The sequence below is a fragment of the Falco punctatus genome (genome assembly GCF_963210335.1).
Source record: "Falco punctatus genome assembly, chromosome: 3".
In the NCBI taxonomy this organism is placed as follows: Eukaryota; Metazoa; Chordata; class Aves; order Falconiformes; family Falconidae; genus Falco; species Falco punctatus.
Window position 1 is genome coordinate 72,282,295 of NC_137582.1, and position 20,106 is coordinate 72,302,400.

General features: G+C 42.8%; 1 protein-coding gene across 5 annotated transcripts in view; it reads right to left on the reverse strand.

The window, feature by feature from the left end:
• Positions 1–4,817: 4,817 nt before the first annotated feature.
• The window catches only part of GABBR2 (gamma-aminobutyric acid type B receptor subunit 2), a 502,330-nt gene continuing 487,041 nt past the window's right edge, over positions 4,818–20,106 (reverse strand). For all 5 annotated transcript variants that reach the window (XM_080378574.1, XM_080378573.1, XM_080378575.1 and 2 more), the window contains one exon: positions 4,818–17,419. In XM_080378574.1, coding sequence (XP_080234700.1) covers positions 17,254–17,419 — 166 coding nt within the window. In that variant the 3' untranslated portion in view covers positions 4,818–17,253. The remainder of the gene's footprint in view (positions 17,420–20,106) is intronic.

Here is a 20,106-nt window from a genome sequence, read left to right on the forward strand (position 1 = left end):
CTGATGTGTTGTCTCCCCTGTTCTCCCTGTCCATTGTTCAAAGCTCATTTTGACAACACCACTTCTACATTCAGAAAGTACAACTTAACTTCCAGATTTCTAGGTGTAAGCTTTTAGTGAAGACCTCTCAGAAATGGACTAGTCCTACTTCTGCCAATCAGTACCCAATACAACTCTTAGTTACCTTGCCATTAGTCATTAGTTACCTTGTTTTTCCAAATGCGCTGTTTTTCCTTGTGTGAAGGAGCCCATCAGTTAAATTGTGATTAACCCCATGTTGTGCATTACATACTGACCTTGAGTTCATTTCATTTTGTTGCAAATTGAAGTACTCCAGAAAGCAGTTAAAGTTCTCAAATACTTTAAAGACCAGCTTTCTCTTGAGTCATTTGGTGACAACTACAACTGCCTGAAGCATTAAAGCTGACATCTCCCAGCTTAGCTGAAGGAAGCTGAGACACATGGTATTTTAAACAGAAGAGACCTTGACCTTGGAAATAGCTTTTGTGCTCGTCCTCCAGGGACTGTACTTGTGCATCTGAAGGTTTGGCTGCAAAATTTCGAGGATGTGAAGGGTGGGATAGATCAGGAGAGGCTGATGGGTGAGACTTAGTGGGGTTCATGAATGGCTGATGATGGTTGATGTTAGCATATGTGTGGTTATTTTCTTCTTTTCTTATATTTTAGCTTTCAGCCCAGAGGTTTGGGTGACTTTTTAAATAACTGTTTTATGCACAGTTTAAAAGCAGACAACTTTGTCAGTAAGCCACTTAGCCAGAAACTTTCTTTAACTCTGTAGCTAAAGACACCATGTGGTATCTTGTTAGAAAGCCTAAACAAGAGTTGATAAGAGCTAGGTAGGATTGCCAACATCTTTGTATAAAAAGAACATATTTTCCTAAATTAGAAAGCTATCTAGAGACAGCGCTTCCTCCCTTTCTTGAGAGGGAGACCTCCTGCCTTAAGTTTTCAGAAATGACTGGTGATTTTTAGATACCTCTGTCTTGCATGTCTGATTACAGACTACTCTAAGAATCAAGTGGCTCTGAAAACTGAAATCCCTTAAATACATTTGGGCAGCCTCTTCAGCTGGTTTTCTCGTAGCTGGTAGCTTTTGTCTTATACTGAATAAGTCGCTTTCTCCAGGTACGTGTTCTGTTCTTTGTTGCTAATTCTGTCTGCAGTTTTACTGGGTAATATGCCGCTTCTTGCCATGAATTTCAAAAGTACTCAAAATAAAGATGACCCCCTTAAGTTTGCAAAAGCTATCCTGCTGCCTCCAGGAAGCTACCTTTCTAAAGGCTCAAGCAATCTGCTATACAGTCATCAGTGAAATGACAGTGGAGGTACAATCAAATAAAACAGCTTTAGCAACTCTAAGCCCTGGTTACCTGTCCTCCTGCTAGGGCAGCCTCTTGCTCTGAGGATGCCTAGCCTGCCAAAGCAGCCTCCTGCATGTACGCTCCTGCAGTGTTGTAATTGTGCAGAGAAAGCGTTGGCTGTGAAGGCATGACCTGAGCATCTCCTGCTAGCTAACACTTCTTGATTTGGAGGTGGTTAGGCTAGGGGGGAAACGTTTTGGAAAACAAAGGTTTTGGAAAACAAGGCACCAATTGACCTATAAGTCCCTCTGCCACATGGTGTTTCTCGTTCGTTAGTTTTACTAGATGTTTCTCATCCCCAGTGAAGTAGCTGGAACCATTGCATGATTCACCAGCAGCTATTGAAGAAATTAAATGTATATGCTGTTTTATCCATTGTGATAAGAGTTCTTTTAAAATACAAAAAGGGAAAACATCTGGGCTTACATATATCACAGCAAACATGAATGGATGTCTAAGGAAAAACTACTTCAGTAATTCATTCAGCTTTCGCTGTGTAGTCAGACTGTCTGTGGGGTCTGCCATCATGTAGAGCCCTCCCATCTGGCTCATCCTTTTGGTGTAGACTTCTGCTCTGTTCTCTGGATTTGGCCGCTCTAAGTATCTGTAGTGACAGAACCTAAAACTGGTATTTTCATGTAATTTAGAAATCTTCCAGCTGTCTGACAGACTGTTGCAGAGGTGAGAATATGTTATAGACCTACAAATACACAGTAGTCTTGTAATAACAACAGAAAACCTATGTCAATTTTCTTCTCCTATTTGGCAAAACTCCAAGCATCTGCTGTCTAAGAACATCAACTTTTTGTAGCAAATTGGTATACTGAAACAGAATAGGTCCAATTTTCTCATTTCCTTAGTGACTGGAAAAAGCCCCCCAAAATTTCTACCAGACAGCAGAAGGTAATGAGAGCTATGAGGTCAGATTTATGTTTCTTATAACATGCTTCTGGTAATAATACAGAAATCTCATTAAATCTTATTTAAAAATAAAAAAAGAACCCTCAACCTATTTGTTTTTTCCTCCTTTAAAGTAAGTGAAAACTGGGACAGGCAGAGAACAGACCATCCGTGTTGCATTTTGCGACACGTTTGTTTGTGGGGTAATCCACATGCACTAGGGATACTCGTTATATCCAGTGTTGGGGCTGGAAAGGTCTCGAGCTTCAAGGAAGGACAGTTTAAAAACTCTTTGGGCAGATCTAGCCATAGTCATCATCTGATCACCTGGTCTCTGGTCATGAGGCAAGTTACTTCTGCTTACTGCTGTCTCCTCAGATTTTTCTGATGCTGGAAGCAGGCGAGATTCTGTGCTGCACAACTGAGCTAGGAGGTCTGCTCTCCAGGCATCCGCATGGCAGGCAGAGGCAGTGGAGAGGTGGCACACTGCTCCTTAGGTGTCACAGCAATCTCTTGAGTTCATTGAAGAAATTTGTCGGAAGTCTTCAGCAGTGGAGGGGAAACAAATCAAGCTGGAAGCTGGCTAGTGGGGCAGAAGAACATAAATTATGTGAATTTTCCATGTGGCAGCAGTGAAGTGGTTAAGGACAAAGAGTATGAAACCCTGGCTGATTGCTTAAGTGGTGCCTTTTGGGGACTGCAGCTGAGGTCAATAATCTAGGTGAACACCAGGCTTCAGAAAGCAGATAGTAACCGACACAAGTCTCACAGAAAGCAGATAGACACAAGTCTCACAGAAAGCAGATAGTAACAGACACAAGTCTCACTGCTTCTACCAGGTCAGACAAGCGGCAGAGTGACCTACCTGCTGGATTAGCACTTGCTGCTGTCTGGGGACTCTGACCTTGCAGTAGCACCAAGATGTTCTGTTAAACCTTCCTTGAGGAAATGATGTGGGAGGCTTTTTGCACCTTTCAGCTGCAAGCTGAGGAGGAAATTGTTGGGAGTTGCCAAATCTGGTAGCCAGACAGAGGTGAGGCTGCTGCAGCTCTGTGTCCCCTGCCACAGCCAGCAGTGGGGCTGAGGAGGTACATCCTGCGGGCATGCAGGACACAAACACACACAGCTGGTTGCACAGCTTGGCATGGACAAAGAGCACAGCGCTTGCAAAAACACGGACAGCACCGGTGGCCTCATCCTGTTTCCCTTTCCGGCTGATCAGCATGACAGTGCTTTAGTGGAAAAAATATATGCACATAGCATGGACCCCTGCAGTAGCTGAGCTTAGAGACAGGCTGTCCAGACACGGACACCCGGGTCTTCCCAGTACCTGGCACCTGGATATATGAGACCCACAGCCCCTCCCCACCACTGGTGCTCAGGCATGCAGTTGCACGCTACGGGTCTCTCCAGCCACTGGCCTCAGACACTCAGTCAACCCAGAAGCTGGCCCTTGGGTCCTCTGCTCTCCAGCTGCCTCAGGCACAGACACAAACATGTAAAGGTGTCTCAGTCGACCCCCAGATGCCACTGTCTCTCCTTCAGCTGGTTTTGGGTTCCTGGTCCCTCTAGCAGCCAGTTCTCATGCTCTCTGGTCTCTCTGTTATCTGTCCCAGACTTCTGGCTGCAACACCTGGCTCCTAGGCTTCTTATGCTGCTCAACAGCTACTCTGGCTCCACATCTGGTAGGGATTACACAGCAGTATACACACCCATGCAGGCATGCCAGTTTCTCCAGTTGCTGGCATCATAGACAAATGGGTTCTGTGACTCATGATCCCCCATCCTGCATATTGACGTTGTGACATCCATGCGCACAGAGCGGAGAGCCCCTCACCCTGGCAAGTAGTTAGAAATGGAGTTTGATGAGAATAGAGGACAGGCTGCAGTAATCGGGCACAGGGCATTGCCAGAGATGTGTACTGAGTGATAACCTGTTTACACACAATCAGTTGCTTTTACCCCTTTCTTGACTTTTTTTCCCATGCTTATTCCTCTCAAACCACCTTGATCCCTTACTGTCCCTTCCTCTGGTCCTTCCTCTAAACAACCTGAAGTAAGCCTTGCAAAATCCCCAAGTGCTCTTCCCTTGCATCCTGCAAAGAATTCCACAACCCTTAAGGCAGTAACTCCCTCTCAGTCTGTAAGGTGATCTGGAGAGCTTCTCCTACCAAACCTCATGTTGATGATGGGTTTCCCACGAGGACAGTGGGCTGAGCATCCTCCTGTGGTGGGTCTGGGAGTATCTGATCAGGATGTTGGGGTTTGGCTGCCTGTCATCACTCCTCTGCTCCTTTGTGTTGGTGGACACAGACCTTTGCTGATGTGAGTGCTCTCCAGTGGTGCCTGGGCAGTAGCAGTGTCAGGGTGCTCTGTTTCCCTCACTGGGTTATTGGAGTTTCCCTGGCTGTCGTGGTGGGAATGATTCTTTAACTGTATAATCTAACAGAAATGACACAAATCCAGGCTCACCTCTGGTAAATCAGTTGCAAAGCTGATCAGTTGCAAAGCTGGTAAATCAGTTGCAAAGAGTTTCGGTAGCAAAAAAATTTAATCTAGATAAGAGAACTCGCAGAACTCTACTTTTGTAGGAAGGCTGCACATCCAGACTGTCCTTGCTGTTAAGGAGAGGTGAAGCTAATTAAAATTGCTTGGGGTTATTGCCAGCAAAATTATATGGAAGCACCGTATTCATTATTTAGTAAGCTTTGTACTCTAAACTTTACCACGTAACCTCACCATTATAAATCACAGTACATTCAAAGAGCAGCTAAAAGGGCTTGGGTTTTGCCATATGCTCATTTCTCATTCGTTTAATTCTTGACTCATGGAGCTATTTTTGTTTCACACTCCTAAATTAAAAATGAATTGGCCCAAGGATGTCAATTGGAAGTTAATGATTAAAAAACCAACAACAGAGTGGGGAAAATGTATAAAGGCAGGACAATGAAACCTATTGATGAAGTTAGCTATAAATCTTGGCATGTTGCATAGTAACAATACAGGAAATCCTAACTATTTGCTGGCGTGGTTCAATCCACATTACTGCTTTACCAAAGTAACAACAATTTACAAAAAGGAGCCCAGAACATCCTGTCAAAAATTACTTACCTGATAAATCAAAATAATATTTATGTAATATTTCTTATAAGCTCATGAATATGGGTTATATCAACTCTGCACATGTTCTAAATTTTCTCTTCTATGTTCTAAATTTGTCAGCAGGGAGGTTTAATTCTGCAATAGAAAATGAATGTGTGTGTACGTACGCAACTTGTCAATATGTCCAGAAAATAGTTTCTGGTGTAATGCTTTGGTTGGGAAAAAAATGTGGAAACATTCTGTATTTCCTTATAATTTTCTGGAATACTAACTGCTTTTAATATATGCATCCATACATATGTTTTCCCCCTTCTCCAGACTGTTTTGTTTTGCAGTAAACCCTCACCCCGCTTTATGTTTTTCCATCTGGGAAACCATATGAAATAACCATGGTTCAATATTGAATCGTCTTTTCCCTCAGCAAGTAATGTTTTCTGTCTGGTGGCTGGTCTGACCAGCATAACAACTGGGGGAGGAGGGGTAAGTGCTGGAAAACTCACTGTCACCTTTTTTTGTAGGGTTTTTTTTTGTTGTTTTTACTATTTTGAGATGTTGCTCAGGTTGATCTACAAACCTAGCATAAAAATGTTTTCTCTCAAGGAAAAAGAAGGGGGAAAACATTAACATTCTTCTTCCTTCTTCATGTAGTCCCTTGTTCTCTTTTTTAAAAATTTTCATTTCTGGATACTTGCCCATGTTCAGAGTGTTGATTAAAAAATGATCATAATAAGGCAACAGTCTGCTCTGCCTTATATACGAGATGAACTTGTTTCCATAGAGTAAACCTAAGATGAATTTACGGTGGCATAAATACTAGTAATAATGGTGAATGCTGAGGCAGAAGCAGGAAAATACTTCTCAGTGTTTTCAGTCTTTTTTATGATGATTTTAGCGAGCATTGAATCATTCAGTTTATGTAACTCTGAGGATATAGACTTGTTTGTGCAGAAAATACCTTGCATCTCACATGCACTAGTGAAGTCCATGCCCTCTTGCTGTCTGGTCCTAATGCTGGGGAATGGGAAAAGAGCAGCAAACACATGTTTTTTCGGGTGATTGCACGATTTGAGATGAAAGAAATATCACTTTTTCTTTGTTGCATTAGACACCAAGAAATTTTTGTAGGCTTTTGTGCATGCCTTTCCTGTGCCCTTCTGGGCCCTAAAGGTCAACAGTTCCAGATTTCCCCCAGAAGAGAAGGCTTGTGGTGAGCTGTTGGTCACCTAAATTCTTCACCAGGAGGAGTTCCTCCAGTCCTGGGTTGGCTTAGAGGGGTTATCCTATCTTCCTAAACGGTCTGTTTGGCCGCTCTTCCTTGTTGCTGAACTAGTTACATGATGGTCACGGTGTTTTCTTAGACCTTTACTGTATACAGTTAAACCTTATAATTGCAGTCAGCTTCAGGCTAAAAAGAAGAACAAGCTAAGCAGTTGCTCCTAGCCCTTTAGTAATTCTGCAACCATAGGCAAACCCATCTCAGAACTGCCCAAAACACAACCCAGTTAAGTCCTGATAGCAGTCATCCACCAGTAAATGCAATTGTAGCCTGCCACTGGGAACAGCGACACTGATAAACTAGTTTTAGCTTACTTCTTTGACAGAAGTTTTTCTTAGGATTCATGCCATTTCACCTGCAAAAGAAGGGCTCAGCCAGTAGTCTGGCAAATTATTAGGTGTCCAGATGTGCTTGGCAGCTGTGAGGACAAGTTTGGTCACCAAAGAAGCCCAAAGAAAGGAAAGTGAATAGTCATATAAATGCATAAGAGACTTCTTAGGTATGGAAGCCACAAATTCTCACAAACAGGACTGCAGAAAAGCGAGGAGGATGCTAGGTAGATAGGGTAAGAAAGAATAATGTAATTTATGGGTAGCCAAATGGCTGCCTGGGAAGTGCAGAAGCATGTTCGCAGATAGTGGGATGCTTCTATGCAGAAAGGTCTGTGTTCAGGGAAGTGCAACTCTGCCCACAGCAATTGCATCAGGAAAAGTGCCAGGAAGAAGGTATATATGACAGAGGACTGTCATCGGCAAAGAGGCATCCATTGTATGCTAAGCCAGTGATCTGTGTATTAGATATAAAGAAAACTACAGTACACAAAGCAGTGTGTTGCTTGATGTACCACAAATGTCAAAAAATATCTTTGCCAGTTAAGTAAATACATCCCTGAAAAATATATGATGGGCTACTCTACCCTTCTCGCGGCATAATGCTGTCTTACTGGGACATACGAGCTACTGATAGGAAGCTTCTCTGTCACAGAGGCAGGAACAGACACCTGTCTTAGACCACCACAGTTTACACGGTGCAGCTTACAACATGGCATGTAAGTGGAGAAACATGGAGATGTATCGCCAAGAGGAGGGGCAGTTCCATAATGAATAAAATGCCCCTGGCCAAGGGTGCTTGTACACTCGGCATGGGAAGGCTGAGGGTAAAACCAGCTTCAGTGTCTCACCGTGCCAGCTATGTCAGGAAAGAAGAGAGCAGTCTCATGTGGTGTAGTAGAGGAATCTCATGATGGGAGTCAAGTGAGGCAGTGAAGTCTGAGGAAAGTACTTTTTAAATAATAAGCTAGTGACTAGGATTAACAGAGCTAAAAGATGGCTTAAAGCTTTGGGCTGAGGATCACTGATGACTGCTGCATATAATGAACTTCCTACCCCAGGGAGAGGGTGATGCGTACCAAAGGGCCAGTTTAAGACTGGAAAGGACTTTTGGAGGAACTAATGATCTCTGTAAATCTCTTTCCCTTTGTTTTGGTGTTAAACACTTTTTGAACTTCCATGATAAACATGAAGTTTTTAGTGTAAGTAACAAAAAAACCAACAAATCCTTTCTTCACCTTAGTTTTTCTTACTAAGTACAAACAGTGTACTGTAAACACTGTTCCCCTATAGGAGTAGAAAAGAGAAAGTAGATGAAGAGTATTTGCATGACTAGTGTAGTGCTAGTAGTGTAATCATAATGAGTGTAATATAACATCTACTTGAAACAGAGTAAAAGAATTGAGTATCAGTGAAGGAAAGAGAGAGAAATTAACGAGAAACATCTTTTCATCATTTTGAATATACCCAATTAAATTAAGTTGAGCAAGGTTGTCTAAATTCTGATACGTTCATAAACATTTTTATGCATATCATGCTGAACTAGGTCCTGAAAGAAAGAAAAGTGCCTTCCTAGACTCTTTCTGTGTATGCAGCCAGAGCAGCAGAGTATTCATTAAAGCCATAAGTAAAGTGCATAACCAGAGATTTAATTCTTGAAATTGCATTTGGCTACAAAACTTTAAAAACCATGTGGAGAAGGCCTTTATGTAGAGTGTCCTACTGTAGCTTTAGAGTATGAGGAACTAAATTAATTCAGGGAATTTATTACTGCTTGCAGTTTGCCTGTGATGAGGGCTGGGACTGTGTTTTCTTTTCGGAGCTTGAATTTTAATCTATGTTAATATTCACATCAACAGGGTAAGTTAATGAGGCCCAAGCTCATTTTATTATCCTTTATCTGTCTGAAGCTCTAAGCTTCTACCCGCGCAGCCTGAGCTATGCACTCTGCATGCTGGATGAGGAGAAGCAGTTTGTACTTGAGCATTTGTACGGCACAGACGTGAGTGCTCTGTCGTTGGTGTTCTCCATATGGGAAAGTTCATTTTGTTTCTGTCTTGCTTGAAAACAAACAAACAGTAGATCAGCAACATGACCATATATATTTTATATGTGTATATGTATATATGTATATAAAAGGGGTAGAAAATAAGGGGTCTGAAAAAATAATGCAAGCATGCCTGTGAGGTCTGAAATGGAGCTGAGTGCGCACTTCTTTGTAGAAGACAATGAGTGGTTGATGATTGCTGACGTACACTGGGAAAAAATAGAAAGCTTATTTAAAAGGAGACTGTATTAAAATAGGCACTTTTTAATTCTTGAAACTATTTTTGTCACATCTGGGACTCCTGAAGTAAGTGTTTGCTTCTAATGATTTCTCAAGTAAGGACTGACAGGCTTTGCAGAAGGATTTGAGCTTATCAGACGTTCCAGCATTGGTAACAACTACACAAAGAACAATGGAAATAGCACATGGAGTTAAACTGTTAAAAAAGCTGAAAAGAAAAGGAGAGGGGTGTGTGCAACAGTGCAGCCTTTCTGCATGTTGCATTGCAGGGAAACGCTCGCAGAGGATCTGTCTGCTGAACGTCCTGGCCACTGCCTGCCTAAGCACTGAGCAGGTGCAGGAGGATGGAGAGGTTTCACCTTTGTGGTATATTTAAGACTCAGCCAGAAGAGTTTGTTAAAGTCTGGAAGCAGAGAGGAGTAATGAGTCTTACCGCCTGGGGATCAGGTTAGAATAAAGTGCGAAGAAAACTTCTGTTGAGAGGAATTGGTGGACATCTAATGCAACTGCGCACATCCCATGAGAAAACAAATAACCCAATGCTCAACGCCGGGAGATGTGTTTGAATTCATCACTTCACCACTCCTAATACTGAAATGCGGTGGCACAGACCCATTAAATGAATGTCTTCATATGACTTTCTACCCTCATTACAATTTTGCTTGTCCCTAATAGGAGTAGTTTTATATCAAATGCCAATATTGTAAGGAGCATAATGGGATGGGAGGAGTGGTAGGCTAACACAAAGCAATAAATGTTCTATGGAGAAGTCACATCTGCTACTCCGAATTTCACAGTGAATTTGTTCATCTTCAAAAACTTACAAGCCTATTTTTTGTGGCGATAAGGGCAGCTTTAGTTAGCAGTGAGCAATCAAAGCCCAGCGGGTGGAGCAGTCAGGTTTGATCCCAGGTTGTGGCAACCTGAATCGGCCGCTCAAGGATAACGGAGAGCTGACTTTGTCCTCTAACTCAATGGTCAATTAAACCTGGGATACATTTACTGGATTTTGTTTTGAAATTGTTTTAATTTGTCCCAGCGAAATACCCCTGAAAGTTTTGAACTGTAGCAGGTACTGTTCTCATTTGTTTGCACGGAACATGTCGGAACAACTTATGCATTTTTTTCCGCTATGCTGAGCTTCACTCTCATCATAAACTGCTTATTTAAGTTCAAATGTCAGTTAATTCTTAGGTAAATAAATTCTTGGGGTTTAGAACTGAAATGAAGCAGTACATATAGAATATCAGCTGAGGAGAGGGGGAGGGAAAAGACTTAAAGGTCCTCAAAGAATGGGGGCACTTATTAGAGAAACATTTCTTATTTCAACAGCAGTATGACAGATTTTCAGCTGTACTTTCAACTTGGAGAGTCTATAATCACAATGGGAAGTTCTGTGGAGGCCTCTAAAACCAGTAAAATGTGTATACATAGTGTGAGATATGCCCTCTCCCCACACCCTGACTAAGGCAGTCCAGTGAAAAAACATGTTTCTCTGTGTGTGTAAGAACCATTTTCTGCAAAATTTTCATAAGGATTGGTAATTTTCAAACTTCATGCTCCTGCAGCCCTCCAGTACTAACAAAAGCTACCGAAGTACTAAATTAAATTTCAGACTCTGAGCCTACTAGAAGCTGAGGTCAAAATTTGGAGGAAAGTCGCTCCCATTTTAGTTACCAGCAACACCAAGGTAGTTAGTGATAGTGTTGGCTTCAGTTCTGACAATTTTAACAGCTTCATTTGTACAGCTAGTTTTGTGGGATGACAGTGACTATCTTTTGCTAGGGGTGCTCATATCTGATGCTGACACTGATGTGTCTTCCTCAGAACTGATTGCAGCTGAGTTCCTTGTTCAGTTGCATCTTATGACTCTCGAGCCATCTTCTTGCATGTGTGTTTTGGTTGTTTTGGTATTTTTCCCCCTTTTCTCCCATTAGCTCTGCTACTTTGCTCAGAGTGTCTTTCAGTGACCTAAGTATAAACCAAAGAGGATTTCTTTCCTGTGTTTAGAGGTGAGGTGAGTTGTGCGGATTATGGGATTTTTAACCTTTAACCATTATCTATCTTGTCACCCTCCCTCCAGAGCCCTAGTGTGAAGCTCCTGTCCTTGCCCCCTCGTTATTGTTAGTGTCCCTCCACCTGCCACTCATCATAGGGAGAGTCAACAACTTTGGAAATGTGACTGCCTTTAAAATGAGCAACTAAGACTTTGCTTCCTTTTACCTTTCTTGAAGAGAAGCTGACCTATGCTCAGCCAGTCTGCTTTTCTCAGCAGGTCTTTTAGTAGGGGATAAAATGAAGGGTTGCTCTGGTTGGAGGAACAGTTTTGTTCTCTGGAGTAGCAACAGCTGTGCTGGTGCTGTGTTGTACAGATGTGTCCAAAGTAATAGAAACACAAGGTTTCCCAAAGAGGGATGTTTATATGCTGGAGAGGAGTGTTTTCTTCCTACAAGGCTTGTGCAGCTTTGTATCGCCTGTTGATAGATGACTTAATAATGTGGACTAATTATTATGTCAGCTAACTGACTTGCTGAGGATGTGAGGTTCCTCCCTCTTGTAGAACCGATGTCTCTACCCCTCTGCCTGCAGGGAGGGGTCCCTGGTGTTTGGAAATACTGGAGTACCCTAAGACCCGGCAGAGTAGGAGCCACTTGGGTAACTGCTATGACTACAAAGCCATGCACGTTATTTCCTGCCCACTCTTTCCCAGTTTTTCATTTCTGTTTCATGCTCCTTTTCCCGTAGGCCTAGGCAAACGGGGTGTTCAGTTGCGCAGGCTCATGGTTTTGCACTGTGTGGCAGAGTGGGCCAGGGCCAAGGAGCATTCATTCTGAGCTTGTGTGTTTATGTCCTCAGAATGGGTTTTGCACATAGATGCATGAAAAATTCCCAAAGCAGGAGGTAGCATGGGTGTCTCTGCCTTGGCCCTCATGGTGTTTTCCAGGCCATTAATGCTGAGCTGCTTGCGCCTGCTCGGTGTCCTGCCGTGGCCAGTGCTCTCAGCAACACACACACTATTTTCCAGTCAAACCAACTTGCCAGAATGGACAACTTCATGTCTGTGGGGCAGTTTGCTACCAGTGGCAGCTTCCCTATTCAAGCAGCCATCCCACACTGCTGACTGCAGTAATAGGTAGGTGGGTGATATGGTTAAAGCTGTAGGTTGTAAATGTGGTTGATACTTCTCTCAACTTAATTTGCACCCAGCGCATGTGGGTACAGGGCTCCTACTGCACAACCTCTTCTCAGGAGATAAAATCCTCAGTTCTAGTTAAAGCCTGTGTTTGCCGACTCATGAAGGTGTCTGTTCTTTCTCCTGAAGCTCAAGATCATCTGAGCTCCCTTCTGCTGTGCTTCTGCTAGTGAGCCAGCCCAGAGACTGCTTGCTGCTGGTACCTATAACTGGCACTCCCACCTCCTGCTCCTGTCCTCAGATCTATTTGATCTCTACTGAATTTAGCTTCTAAAGCTCAATAATTTGTTTAAAATCTTGTGTGATGCTTGGCTCTGATGGCATCAGTAGCAGCCACTTTCTTGGGGCTGGTGAAGGACGTGCTCAGTGACTGGAGATGCCTCTTCCACCTTTCTTCTCCTGCCTGCTCTTCACTCTTTCCGTTCATTTGGCCCACCTCAGTGCCTCTTTACTAGGGGAGAGATTTTAAACCAGTTGCAATTTGCAAAGCTGGTGGCTCAAAATTTCTGCAGGCAAGAGAGGTCTGTGGCAACACTGACATGAGGATACTGCCACCCAGGGTTGCCCTTGCCAGCAGCCCAACATGGGCTCCGGCCACCTCCTCCCCAACTCTTGCAGTGCAGCCCTAGACCCTCTGTTGCTCCTCTGCAATGTCATTTAGTGAGTAGTGGTGAATGCAGTAGCGCACTGGCAGAATCCCGATCGGCTCAAGAGACAGAGTGCTCTTGAAAGTGCACTCATGAATAGCATTCATGCGTATTAAAGTAATGGCTGTAAGTACTGTTCACCATCTAAAGAGATGGAAAAGGCAGTCAGTAACTGAAGACCGAGCTCAGATAAAAATCATGATGTTTAAAGCCACTGTAATAAACCTGTCAGTATCCTCAGCCAGTGAGAAGAAAATCCCTGTTAAACAAGTCAGCGACAGGGAGAGCCAGTTCGTTGAACAGCACACTGGTCCATTCTTTGGGCTGTGGTATGGAGGGCACAGAAAAGCCCTGCTGATATCCATAGGGTGCTGTGGAAGTGCTGGGACAGGTCTTGCTGGGCTGGCTTCCAGAGCTAAGCAAGCCTGAGCAGAAAGGAACAGAAACGCTAATCCGGTCTTGGGGAGAACAGGCACACCATGCTGGGATTCATAATGAACAAACAAGCTCTGAAAAGGCCAGAAAAATTTGATTATAAACCTTTAAGAAAAGGTGTTATATCTTTTAAAAGAAAGAGAAAGCTGAAAAAGTGCCTGTCTTGCTCTTGCCTTACCAACGTCTATTTTATTAATTATTTGAAAGAAGGGCTGCATTAGTAATCTTCCATGAATTCAGTAGCAATTTTGTGATTTTATAGGAAGTGTATTTGCTGTGACTGTGGAAACTCAACAGTTCAAGCAAACTTACTTCCCTGACCTCTCATTTTTTTTCTTGACCTCTTAAAGCAATGTTTTGCTTTGTTCTAGTTTCCCATTATTCTTGTGCAACTCTGAGCTGTTCACATCCTCCCAAAATTTCTGGTTGAATATACGTTTCACATTAAAGTAATTCTAGACTTTTTTTTCCTTTCTTGAATCAGCTTTGATGTATCTGAGTTTCTCCTGCCATCTGGTATTCTGCATTGAGAGCCACGATCCATGCTGTTAACTCCTTACTGGTATTTTCTCTTTTGCATGTGTTCGGTGGGACCACTAAGCTGCATCAGAAATCTGCAGAAAAAACATTTCTGGTGGTTCTGAATTCCCTCTTCTTGGGCTTTATGTCATTTTGTGCTGCCTTGAGTATGCATCTGTTAAAAAGCAAACAACTAAAAATGCTCTTTCCTCTAGCTGGCACCACGTTCCCACACTACTCCGGTTCTGGGGTGCAAAAGAACCCGGTTTAGGACACAAAACCCACCACGTGCTGGTGGAGAAACTGGATGGAGAGGTTCAGTGTTTGCCTTCATGAAACAATTGGTGATTATTCTCTGAAACTTCTCATTTGCTGAAGCAGAGACTTTAGTATAGAGCTAGAAGATTCGCTCAACTTCAGTAATTTATGTGAAATAGTAAAATCTTTTTCTCCTGAATTCACACTCATTGTGGTGCAGAAGAGAATAGTGGATGTATTACGTGTGGTTTGGATGTAAATGTTCAGCATATGTTTGATTATTTCCCCATTTGAAAAAGGGCTTAGACTACACTCATAAATACTGCAGTAATTGTATTTCAGGGCAGAAGCTTGTCTATCTATTTTCTCTAGATATGAACCCTCCAACTACTAGGATGCACATTTTGACTTTTTATTATAATGTGGTGTTGTAATAGTATTCCTCCTTCTCCAGGGAGGTTTTTATATATAGAATGTTTATATATATATATATACACACACACACACATTAAAATGGTTTTGCTATGGGCGAAGCGAGCACTGAGTCCAAGAAGATAGGTTTTATATATTTTATTCATAAAAACAGATTTGCAACAATTTATTAAAAATTGATCTCATGCAGTATAAGGTTATACAAGAAATTCTTCATTTACATTTTATTCTGGCAGTTCCAGTCTAGTTTAAAGCATTTGTGCACTAACATCATTGGAAAATGGCATTGGGGCACAGCCTCTTCATAAATTTACAGTACATTTTTGCTGCAGTATAAAAGAACAGAAACATTAAATAGCTATATTCACTTGGTTGGTCTTGTTATCTGCAGTAAAGTAAAAAAAAAATGTTATGGGAGAAACTACAGTATCATTGAGACAAAGAATGTACTGCATGGTTTAAACCTAATAAACGTCACACAGTCAGTATTCACGAAGTTACAGACACACACACACTCACCTCCAATGGTCCAATACTTCTGATTTTTTTTTTCCTGCTAAGTTGGAATAATATTTCTACAGAGATCTTTGTGTATACATTATATACAGTATTGTAATTTTCTCTTTTTAAAAATTAACATTCCTTTTAAAATAAACCAGGCCCTGATGATATTAATAAAGCAAGAGAATACTGTCAACACACATTGAGTGACAACGTCAGTGTTTAGTGCTTAAACAGAGTAATGAGTTCTATTTTATCTGTGTTTATACTTACATGTTTTTGTTCTAAAAGCTACAGATATTTCCATAACCTCTCTTACTGTATGTGCCAAGTGAAATATTTTGTGATGCTCCTGATTGTAAGATTCGGATACATATTCATGTTGGTTTTGGCCACTATGAGGTGTGTTTTATTTTTAATGGAGATTTATGCTAGCTTGTCAAAGCTGCGGTTAAGTCCCTCAGCTAATGAACCTCTTCAGCTGTGCTTCAGTCACTGCTGATTTCTAAACCTTTGTAGGAATGTCATTCCAAAGGTTCGGTCTGAGGTGCACAGGTGTTGGTCAAAGAAAACTGAGAGCCCAGTGGGAGCTTCATGTGTTTCCCCCCCTCCCCGCCCCACCCCCCACCCCCACCCCCCCTCGCCCCATACTCCTAGCAAACAGCCCTGGCAGTGAGGTGCCACATTTCCAGTCCCTTGGAAAAGAAGCTGCATGTGTATCTCACCTGTGCCTGAGGGTTTGGCTCCAGTGCTGGTCCAGATAATATGCCACTACAGTTCCTCCTAATTACTTCGGTTCAGGGGATGGAGCTAATGTATAAAACCCATTGTTTTTTCACAGTCCTCTTCCGATTCAGATAAAATATTCTGTTGGTGAATTTGATTTGTCCTCTCTCTTATCCACTACCACTGTCACACACGCAGGTACAAAGCAAACAGTGTATATTCACATCTATGTGCTCTGCAGGTTTGCCTGCAGCAGCAAAGTGCTGTGCCCTAACCCCTCCCCCCCCCCCCCCCCAAGTCCACTGAATTATTTTGATTGTAATTATGTGTGACATAATTCAAACAAACTATGAAAAACAATCCGTCCTGTGACATTAAGACTTTACTACCCATCTGTCCTCAGCTTCTTGAGTTACCAGCCCTAGGACTTTTCCAGACAGTTTAGTACCTTATGGTTGGTGGTGTTTATTTTGAAATAGGTGCAGAAACTGCTAAAAATGAAACTGCAGATGGTCAGCAGTCACTACCATCATCCCTGGAGAAGGGTGAAGCGCTCCGCTTCCAACTAGCAGCTCTCCAGCTGGTGACAACTCAGAGCTTGGAGCTTCAGCCTCTGCTTGGGTTTTATGTACAGCTGCAAGTTAGAGGTGACCCTGCTCACAGCACTGCAGAGTCTCAATGACACCCGATGAATCATTTCTCACAGTCCTCCTTTCCTATCAAACATCATCCCTGAAATGAAAACAAGCAAGACTAACCAGTGCAGAATGTTTCCAGCAATTTAACACAACTCTTGTAAAAATGAGAAAATGAGTGTATCTATTTCAGTAAATATGGTATAGCTCAACCATTGTACTTTTCTTACATGGATACAGTATAGAATTGCATGTTCTCAGCAGCCACATAAAGCTCAGTGACATTTGAGTGGTTTGTTGGTTTTTTTTCCCTAGTGTCTTTTTTGCAAGATCCATATTTCCCAGCCTCCTTGTTGCTAGTAGAAATTTGGGAAGAAACGTTTTTCAGTGACTTGTACGTGAAGAAATAAAAACTCCATGAATAAGGCTACAGATCAAACTCCTTGTGTCCTTCTCCTTTGCCTTCCCACACGAGTTACACGGGCACTCCTGTGATGAACGGCCTCAGCAGTAGCTCCTCCGTGGTAAGAGCCAATGTTACTTACATGTTTGTAGCAGAGTTCTAGGTCAGATGTTTAGTCCAGTCATTTGAGTACTTAAAAGCAGTTCAGGAAGCACTGATCTCCCTTTCCTACAGCCCCGAAACCATTACTCGGAAGGAGGGCGGCACGTGTCTGTGCCGAGGACTGGCACTGGGGCTTACACATGGACTGGCACAGCTAGCATCAACTCCTCCTATGGATGGCAGGTAGGCATGATGAAGAATCGGCAGCTGCAAAGACAGCCGACGCTGTATGCTGCGAGAGAGACAGAGAGGAGCGTTAGCCAAGAGGAAAATGTAATACATTACATGCTCGATGTGCTTGCAGGTTGTTGCAAGGATATTTTCTGTGCCTGCTGCTGTGATAGAGAGGGTTAATGCCAAGAGCATTACACTCGCTGCTGTAGAGCTATGCCACCACAGTGTTATTTCCCCTTGGGGAATTTTTCTGACAGGCTAGATACAACAAAGGAATCTAAGGATGCATTCTCAGCATCCCACAACCTTCTGAAATTCCCAGGCACTTTCAGCTTAATTGTCAGACTGCTGATACTAGAAAAAGGGAAAACCTTAAGTCTGCAATGAGGGCATATGGCTTAGCAACCCCGCACCCCTTGAAAAGTGATCTATTCCATTCAGAGCCCCGGCTAACTGCATAGACATGCATGAGATCACAGGCTGAGATTTAGCCATGCATCATTTAGCACAAGGATGTTAGAACTAAGGACAGCATTTTTGCAACTCCAGCTAAGGCAGATGCAGATGCGTGGAGGAAGGGAATTCAGACTGATGTTTTTTTTCCAAGTAGTTCCTCTTTGCAGTTTAGGTCTGTGATTTTGAAGTGCTGGATGCTCTCAAGTTCCCACAAACAGTGCTTGGGACTGAGGAGTTGGCGCTCTAAAAGCAGTCTAACCTACCACCCACACCAAAATTCAGTATTTAGGAACCCAGCATTCTTTATTCAGTTTTCCAAGCAGATTGACACCATGATTTGTTGGGTTTTTTTGTTTTGGTTTTGGTTTGTTTTTGAAAGGATACTAAACTGTGCTCACAGATATCCCAACTCACCACTTTTTGTGACGAGCATGGTGCCATAAGACAAGGGCTCTGCTACCCCCACGCTGAGGATATACTAGCACCTTTCACAAAATCAAAATCCAGCTGAGGTTTGTTAGAGATGTTTTCAGTGATTAAGATGTTACCATACCAGGATGGCTTCCCCATTTGAAGACATTCACTCTTGAAACACAGAAGCACTTTTTAAAGAGAAGGCAGATGTCAAAGTGGCAGAGCTGAACCAAAGACTGGCTTTTTGATCCCAGGAGAAAAATGCCCATACAAAGCATTGTATCAGTACAATAGAGTTTCAAATTTGTGTTTCCCTGTTGACTGATACAATGACTGTGCATAGACAGGCCTTTATAAGAAGTATATATTTGAAAGCTTGCCTTTGGACAGCCTTTCTGATTCAAAAAACATTTCTTTTTTGCTTTGTGTTAGGAAGCGGAGACAGCTACCAAGGCATCCATTGCACTGTTTGGGGACCAAGCAGTATAGCTTTCAAATTCAAACGGAAAGAAATGTAATGCTGCTTCTCTTTGGTTTCTTCACTACAAATTCAGGCTTGTTTATACAGAGATGTAGCGGAAACATTTGTAGTCTGCCTAAGTCAGGAAACTCTTTCGCATTCCCCCTCCCCCAACCTCCCTTTAAAAGTTTGATGCAATATTAATCACAGTGTTGATGCATTGATCATTGTAGTGCTGGCAATGCATTTCTGGGTCTAAAGAAAATCCATTCATTGTTATTTTGCTACTGTGCCTGACTGTTTCTGGTGCTATCAATGAAATCATGCCTCGTTCCCAAGAAGTGCAGAGGTGGCATGGCTCGCTGCTTCCATGTGCTGAATCCTTATGAGCCTGACGCTGTGGATTGTCATTCTGTCTCTTGTTGCAGGGTCAAACGCAGAATTGCTTGCGCTTATTTTCCCACCAGTGGAAATGCTTACTTTGTTCTACTGTTACAGACTTCTCATTAAAGAGCTTTTTGAAGCTATTCCAAGAGAATCCAGTTGCATAATCCAGTGAATGGGATTTTTTTCCCCCCCATTTAAGTGTTAGCCATACCATGGACAAAGCATGATTATTTGACTATGCCAATGGTGGCTGCAGTGGGTGGCAAATTTTCCTTTAACTGTACTTAAAGTTTACTTTCACTTGAAAACTTGGTTCCTGGAATTGGGGCAGAGGACTGTAGCCTGGAGACTCGCACACAATTAAGAGTTTAGGTAAAACTCTTAGGGAGGAACGCAAAACAAAAAAAGTAAAAAAGTCCAAACAAATGTGCCATTTTCTCCTTAACTGAAAGTAAATCTTGTACCTTACCTCACTCTCTGTAATTTTTTTTTCTTTCTCCAATATCAGTGGTTTTTCCCTTCCCCCACTCCTACCACATTTTGTCAATGCTTTTGGGGTAACCCCTGATAGCAATACAGGCTGGGGGATGGAGGCATCAAGAGCAGCCCTGCTGAGGAGGACTTGGGGGTACTGGTGGGTGAGAAGCTGGATGTGAGCTGGGAATGTGTGCTCGCAGCCCAGAAAGCCAATTGAATCCTAGGTCACACCAAAAGAAGTGTGGTCAGCAGGTCAAGGGAGGTGATTCTGCCCCTCTACTCTGCTCTCGTGAGGCCCCACCTGGAGCACTGTATCCAGCTCTGGAGCCCTCAGAACAGGAAAGACATGGACCTGTTGGAGCAGGTCCAGAGGGGGGCCACAAAGATGATCAGAGGGATCAAACACCTCTCCTATGAGGGAAGGCTGAGAGAGCTTGGGTTGTTCAGCCTGCAGAAGGCTCCAGGCAGATGTTATTGCAGCCTTCCAGTACTTAAAGGGACTTATATAAAAGATGGGGACAAACTTTTTAGCAGGGCTCGTTGCGCTAGGA